The 7,875-nt window shown below is 43.1% G+C and overlaps 1 protein-coding gene across 2 annotated transcripts; it reads right to left on the bottom strand.

Annotated features, from left to right (window-relative positions):
• Positions 1 to 855: 855 nt before the first annotated feature.
• Positions 856 to 7,646, bottom strand: LOC134449549 (uncharacterized). 2 transcript variants are annotated; one of them, XM_063199551.1, is made up of 8 exons: positions 7,543 to 7,646; positions 6,832 to 6,879; positions 6,549 to 6,639; positions 5,680 to 5,770; positions 5,351 to 5,412; positions 4,934 to 5,030; positions 2,260 to 2,491; positions 856 to 1,441 (listed from the first exon to the last, which is right to left on the bottom strand). In XM_063199551.1, exons 2-8 carry the CDS (start codon positions 6,849 to 6,851, stop codon positions 898 to 900), a joined length of 1,137 nt encoding a protein of 378 aa, XP_063055621.1. In that variant the 5' UTR covers positions 6,852 to 6,879; positions 7,543 to 7,646; the 3' UTR covers positions 856 to 897. The 2 variants fall into 2 exon arrangements, with proteins under 2 accessions (XP_063055621.1, XP_063055620.1); XM_063199550.1 differs by having other exon boundaries at positions 5,351 to 5,415; positions 7,543 to 7,645.
• Between the last annotated feature and the right edge of the window lie 229 nt (positions 7,647 to 7,875).

The raw sequence follows: 7,875 nt of genomic DNA, 5'->3' as shown, positions 1-7,875 counted from the left end.
TAGGCCTATTACAAGCACAAGAGTCCAAATTAAGCACAATTACACCTACCTGCGTATAAATTCAGTCGACCGTTGACCATCTTTCCTCCAGCGCTCTGGTAGCCTAAATGATGAGCGCACAGAGCCGGCACGCAGTGAAGTCCATGTGCCAGGCTCAGCTCAGAGCCGTGTCCGCGCAGGGGTGGGACAAATGTTACCAGGTGTTTTTCCTCGCATGGATCATTCGCCCCATCTAGCGATTAGTGTTTTATATTGCACAAACCCGTTTCGGCCGAAAACACAAGGTGCGGCCTCCTTCTTGAAACATTGAATTTAACATTTGGGCCAGCACCCTCATTGATTTAAATAATTAAGAGTGACGCCTGCTCCAAGAAGAAAATTCCCATCTAGTGTACAACAAATGTACACGACACAGAACACAACAGTGTGCATTATTAATATATATATATGAAGAGTTCAGATGCAAAACCCCCTAACTCCAGTTGTTGGTTTGGTTTACATATATGTACTTGATAATACATATAAATAGTTATATTACATAGGCCTAAATAAAATAAAATAAAATATGCAATTTTGATAGCTTTGTAGGCCTATTAAATAAAAATGAATTAAGATTATTTTCTGAAAAGGCACTTAGGGGGTTTTGCATATGAATTCTTCATATATACTGTATATATTCATTGTCACATTCACATTCATTTTTTTATTCACAGAAATTCCAGACCAAGCATTTACACACACACACACACACACACACACACACACAAACACACACACACACACACACACACACACACACAAACACACACACACACACACACACACACACACAATAATGATTTGATCAGACAGTACCTATTTGTATTCATTCTTTTTAATTTCACAGACCACACACCATCACAGTGGCAGTTGCATTTGCTCGGGGCTCTGCCGGGCTTTCTCGGGCCGTGTCACCACAGAGCTGCTGGGCACGACTGTCACAGCCACCTGGTCGGAGCAGGAGCAGGAGCAGAAGCCGCTTCCAAACAGGTCTCTCAGCACACTGCACATCACGTCAATGGAACGGCCCACCGCTGCAGGCCTTTGAGGCGGGCTCAGCTTTGGACACCCATGCGGCAGAAGCACCAGTGGAGGAGCCTTCCTGGAGAAGCGATCCATGAATGGAAACCTTTTCTGGGTCGAGGCAGCAGCAGCAGCAGCAGCAGAAGCAGACGCGGTGGAGTCTAGCTCATTAATGGTAGCGGCATCTTTGTCTCCATCGTCATTGCCATCTTTGTCATCTCCATTGTCACCATCATCATTGTTGGCACCTGGATGGAGGTCTGTGCTTGGTGCCTCTGTGCCTCTGCTGGTGCTGGGCAGAGCAGGATCGTCGTCAGGCAGAGCTTCATACAGTAGTTTAGAGGATTCCCCCATGTCCTCCTCCAGAGATGTGAACGAACTGAAACATTCACACAAAAAAGAAAAAAGCTCACCAAATGTTGTATCTGCTCGCCTATGATGTTATTTTTGTTGTACCTGTGTAATTATTATGAATGAGTGTGATAAGGAGACTTTGTCAATGGAATGGAGAACAACTTCACTAACATCATCAACACATGCTGCTGTATAGGGATAAGAGTGCCTGAGTGAGTGTTTAATACAACGCTCAATGCTACACACCTTGCTACAATACCCCTAGGGAGAAGGAGTGTGTGGGGGGGGGGAGTGAGTGTCTAATCATGGTACTGTAACTGAGGTCATCTTTGTAGTCCACCACTTAGGGCTCGAACTCTCAACCTCCAACCCTCTGGTTAGGAAGCACAAGTGCAATACTACTGAGCTAAAGGTCTAGGACACAGTTCAGCGCTAACACATAAGTACGAGGCTTTGGTATGTTTACTAATGTGCTACTAGCAAACTGCAAGTTGGCATCCGTTACACTCAGCCCTCTAAACCTCGCTCCCATCTGGGTCTACAACACCAGTGTATCTGAGGTCAAACTGTGTAGTCCGTGACTTGGGGCTCGAACCCGCAACCTCCAACCCTTGGGCATGGGAGCACAAGTGGCACATTACGACAATTGGTGTTGAATGTAAAATGTACAATCACTGTGATACCGCAGTGATACAATCACAATACAAAATGCAGTGTTAGTTCAATATCTAGAGAGTAGATTTAACAAAGATTGTATTTGGTCCCAGAGGACTCTCAAAGTGTTGAATTAACACTGCGTTTTTACTGTGCACAGTACATGCTACATGCTTCACGTCCTGATACCTGCATGGGGAAGCGAAGGGGGTGGGTGTCCGAGTGCTGGCTGTGGTCTTGACGCTGTCGTGCAGGGAGGTGCTGGCAAACTGCACTGACTTGCGCTTATCTGAGGAGCAGAAGAGGAGGAGGGAGCTGGAGGAGTCAGAGCTGATGGCTGGATCCATCTGCGCCCCCTGGCCATCCTCAGGGGACAGGTTACTCACGGACTCACACACAGGGGCCTCCACTCCACTCGTGCCTATACAGTAATGAGGGGAAGAATGATGAAGAATGCTGAGTTAACATACTGTCCAGGGATTGACTGATTAATGAATTGACTGATTAATGAATTAATTAATTGACAGATTGACTGACTGACTGACTGACGGACTGATTGATTGATTGATTGATTGATTGATACCTAGACTCATTCATTCATTCATTCATTCATTCATTCATTCATTCATTCATTCATTCAGTCAGTCAGTCAGTCAGTCTTTCATTCTTAGTCAATATACTACTAAGTTTTAAGCAACTAGGCTTCTCTTTGGAGCTTGATCATATTTCACCTTTCATCCAAATGGCGTTTCAGTTCTGATGAAGCATTTGAATAAATGCTTTGGATGAAAAACGAATCTTCAAGCATTACAAAGAAGTTAATTCACTCTTCTTTATATGTTGTAGCTTGGGGTATGCTTATGAAACCCCATATAAAAATATAATGAAATAAAACTTCACCGTAGAGATATCTAAATGGAATGTGATTTGAGGTGATGATTGAAGAATGCATTGTGCTTGCAACATTATGAGCCATAATGAAATTCTTAACACATACACAGTGGTGCTCATATGTTTACATACCCCAGCAGAATATACGCTTTCTTGGCGATTTCTCTCAAAATATGAAGGATTACACAAAATCTTTTTTTTCACTCATGCAGTATTCTGTGTTTACTCTTTCAAAAGCATGATCACAACCCAAACTACCCAAATGACCCTGTTCAAAAGTTTACATACCCTAGTTTCTGATGCTGAATATGGCCCTGTTTAACATCAGGGGCCGCTCTAAATTGTTTGTGGTAGTTGTGGATAAGGCTCTTAATGTTCTCTGATGACAAAACAGCACATTCTTCCTGGCAGAATGGTTGTTTCCTATAATACCTTTGGGTGTCTTGCTGGAACCTCACATTTGAGGTTTCCCCTGAGTGGCTCAATGATGTTGAGATCAGAAGAGTGAGACGGTCGCACAAAAACTTCATTTTATTCTTTCTGAAGCTAATGACGGGTTGATTTGGCTTTCTGTGCTGAAATATTGTCATGTTGGTATGTCCAACAATGAACCATGTGCAGATTCAAGGCTGATGATTGTCAAGTTTCCTCCAGTATTTTTCACGGGGCAATGTATTCATCATTCTGTGAGTATGGACCAAAAGTGTAGTGCATTTGTAACTCAAATGTCCCCATGACATCAGTGGTCCATAACCATGTTTCACAGAAGGGATGGTGTAACTTTCATCATAGGCTCCGTTGACTGTTCTCCAAATGGTACTGTTAATAGTGGCTGAAAAAAGTTCCATTTTGATCTAATTTTTCCAAATGACTTTGTCAGATGGATTCTGATGCTTCTCAATGTGCTATTTGGTGTATCATATGCAAAATAACATGTTTGCATTTTTGTAGTAATGGCTTTCTCCTGGCAACCCCCAACAGCCCATCTTTCCTCAAGTGCCTCTTTCCTGTACAGTTTAAAACATTTTTTCATGTTGTCCTACATTTCACCTGAAGTTATTTTTTTGGTTGTCCTATGCCTCCTGAACAATTTCCCTTGCAATGATCATTGCAATGCAATGATTCCCTTGCCCATTGGCTTGATTCCAACCAACCCCCTCATATTGCATTTCTGAATTGAAATTCCAACAGTGCCAACATGACAATATTTCGACACAGAAAGCCAAATCAACCCATCATTAGCTTCAGAAAGAATAAAATGAAGTTTTTGTGCGACCGTCTCACTCTTCTGATCTCAACATCATTGAGCCACTCAGGGGAAACCTCAAATGTGAGGTTCCAGCAAGACACCCAAAGATATTATAGGAAACAACCATTCTGCTAGGAAGAATGTGCTGTTTTGTCATCTGAGAACATTAAGAGCCTTATCCACAACTACCACAAACAATTTAGAGCGGTCCTTGATGTTAAGCAGGGCCATATTCAGCATCAGAAACTAGGGTATGTAAACCTTTGAACAGGGTCATTTGGGTAGTTTGGGTTGTGATCATGCTTTTGAAAGAGTAAACACAGAATATTGCTAATAAATATCGTAAGCCAGTCACTAGCAATGAGTGAAGAAAAAGGTTTTGTGTAATCCGTCATATTTCGCGAGAAATCGCAGAGAAAGCGTATATTCTGTTGGGGTATGTAAACATATGAGCACCACTGTATACTGTGAAGAGGTGTTGGTGCGCACATCCAAGCCGCAGGTGCAGGAGAAAAGGGTCAACCACTACAAAAATAATACAGAACATCCGCACACTTGCACCCGTATTGCTCAAAAAAATACTGTATATACGTATATATTAGTCCCCACAAACAGGAGCGAGTGTTCAGACATTCCATATTATTTAAGAGTATGTTACAAGCCATTGGACTGATGATGCTGAGTAATACAGATTAGACCAAGGCAGACATGACAGCTACTGACCAGGGCTTTCAGCAGGAGGGAAGGTTATCTGTTGGCTGCTGTCCCCCAGATCCAGGCCAACAAGTACCCAGTCATCATCTTTATCATTTGACTGCTCCTGTGGGATATGCATGCATGCATGCGTGCACACATGGACGAACGCGTTCGCATACACGCACAAGCGCACGCGCGCAGGCACGCGTGCGTACGTACACACACACACACACACACACACACACACACACACACACACACACACACACACACACACACACACACACACACACACACACACACACACACACACACACACACACACACACACACACAGCTATAAAAATGCACTACACGCAAAGACTTATCATTTCACTGTAAAATGAATCAGACTTTTTCTGAGTTCTGAGAAACCGAGTTTAAAAGCAGTTTGTCTTTGTTTACCTCAGATTGGTTTCGACTGAGCTCCACACAGCCAGCATGTGGCTCTCCTCTTGTCTGGTCTGCTACTTCATATATCAGAACCCCAAAGACAGACCCAGCAGAGCATCGGACATAAAGGTGAAGATATCAGATGAGGGACATGGCATGTAAGTTCATTAGAGATACAGGTAACATCAGATATGAGGGGTACACAAATGGCAAATTTATACAGAGCACCAGCCACAGATGTGGCAAGTTGTACACACTAAGTAAGGCATCACAAACTTTTTGTGAAAAGTGAATAGAAACGGCAATGCTGTTATGTGATTCATTGAGTATTTTGGACTAACCAGAGCTCTCAGTAGACTGTTGCCATGTGTCTACACTGTCATTCAGGATTTCCACTGTAGGATTTCCATTTTCATCAGTTGGTGTCTCATGCTGAATGGCAAAAAAACAGAAAACCATTCAAAAGCTGAAGGTCTAACCAAGAGCACTTCACTGATAATAAAAAGAGAGCAGGTGGGTTAAGCAGGTGAATTGAAACAAAGTTGCAACCAAGTTGCTATATGAAACACAGCAAATCTTTATAATGGTCATATAGCTTAAAAGAGTTCGTTCAGGTACAGTGCTCTCTGTGGCGTATCAAGACAATCATGGACACGATTTGGGGATATTTGACATATACATGAACATCAAGGTTGACTTTCACTGAGAAAAAGTAGTCCGGTTCTGATAACTTCCTATAGTTGAGAAAGGACAATCTTTTCTGAACGGAATCAGAATTGAATGAAGAATTTGTTTTCATTTTGGGGATGGTGACGGGCCCCTGGAGGTCACAGGCCCTGGTGCGATGGCACCCGCTGAACCGGCTATACTTTAGTTAAGCCCATGGGTGTTCTGCTGTCATATTGCTGAAATATATATCTTTTGATGCAGTTGTAATGTATGCATGTGTAACGGAGGCTAACTAGCAGAGTTGGCGTGGAACGTTAGTAAACCTCCCTCGAGGGACTCCCTCCCAAAGCCTCATACAGTGTTGATGCCGTTGGGCTGGGGAACTGGTCCTTTAGTCCAGCGGTATCGTACTGTGCCTCCCATTGCCGAACCAATGTAGTTGATGAGGTGGCAGGTTCGATCGCTGAGGGGGATGAACAGGTGCAAGATGACCTCTGTCACACATGTATAAAGCTTACAAGCAGGATAAAGATTAGCTTACCTGGAGCCCACCTTGAAAGGAGAGCACAAGATCAGGAAGGGGAGCAGACTGGGGCTGGTCTGTGGGTAACTGCTGACCCTCAGCAGTGTCCCTGGGTGGGGAGAGAGAGAGAGAGAGAGAGAGAGAGAGAGAGAGAGAGAGAGAGAGAGAGAGAGAGAGAGAGAGAGAGAGAGAGAGAGAGAGAGAGAGAGAGAGAGGCAAACGGTACCCAGTTAAGGAGTAGAGAGGCTACAGTGATGAGTGACATAATGAGTTTTGCTTACCAGCATACTACCTCACTTACCCATCATCCCTAACAGCCATTTGTGCGGTCCCTACTTTCCATTATAACCTTAAAGAAAGGAGCAGAAACATGGACAAGAAAACTATTAACATCAATCAATCAATCAATCAATCAATCAATCAATTCAGAATGTATTTGTATAGCATAATGTCCCAACTACATAGTTGGGACATGACTGATGTTTCCAAACATACACTGTGTTTAGAATTCTGTGTGCTTGAAAGTGTGATCAACTTCCGTCTGTCAGGCATACATTGTTTTGAAAGTCTTCCAGGGGAATGTGGCCGTCTTAAAACTGCCAAGAGTGGTATGACCACAGAACTATCAAACACTCAAAGCAGTAGTAGTAGCCTTTATTGTCCACAAGGGGAAATTCAACAGGCTCGCAAGGAATGTGTTTGCAAAGTAACTGCCCAAGATTTGAGAAGAATTAACTACGAAACAATCAGAAAAACACCACAAACCAGTGTTGTCCCATGTGTCCAGAAGACTGTGTCAACCACTCAGAGACATGGCCAAGATAAGAACAACTGAAAGCACTCAACAAGATACTGAAGCCAACACTAGGTCAAGAAATGTACGAAGACAGAATTTTCTTTTTCTTCTTCTTATTCAATGGGCTGGTGAGAGTGACTCTTGAAGGACCAAATAAATGGGCCCATGGCTGGATCGGAAGTTTATGTTGCATACTTATTGAAAAAATGCCCTCACTGTGTGCTGATTTGGAGGTATCATGGTTTGTTTACATTCGTCAGGAAAATACAGCTCTGGCACATCAAAATGGTTGCCTTCAGTTTAAGACAGTCTGTTAGGTTTCATTTTGATCAGGTCACCCTTGTTACTGGCTACACTGATTATAATCCCAGAGCCGTAGTCTAATGTTTAACCTCTATGTGTACATCTCTATGTATGTACGGATCTGCATAATCTGGTTTTATGCTGCCATCTTCTGGTCACAATGCCACACACACAACTCATAACGGGGCAACAAAGACAAGGGTGAGAATAAGGGAGCAACAAAAAGACAAAAAAGGGGATCCACTA

Source organism: Engraulis encrasicolus, chromosome 5 (genome assembly GCF_034702125.1).
Source record: "Engraulis encrasicolus isolate BLACKSEA-1 chromosome 5, IST_EnEncr_1.0, whole genome shotgun sequence".
In the NCBI taxonomy this organism is placed as follows: Eukaryota; Metazoa; Chordata; class Actinopteri; order Clupeiformes; family Engraulidae; genus Engraulis; species Engraulis encrasicolus.
This window is presented reverse-complemented; position numbering and strand designations above follow the sequence as displayed.

Bases quoted from the DNA above. Each gene is read 5' to 3' on its own strand.
- LOC134449549 (XM_063199550.1), bottom strand. From the start codon at position 6,851: ATGGCTGTTAGGGATGATGG. The intron at 5,771-6,548 runs GTAAGCTAATCT...TTTGCCATTCAG, and splicing joins CCTTTCAAGGTGGGCTCCAG to CATGAGACACCAACTGATGA. The intron at 5,031-5,350 runs GTAAACAAAGAC...CATATCCCACAG, and splicing joins TCAGTCGAAACCAATCTGAG to GAGCAGTCAAATGATAAAGA.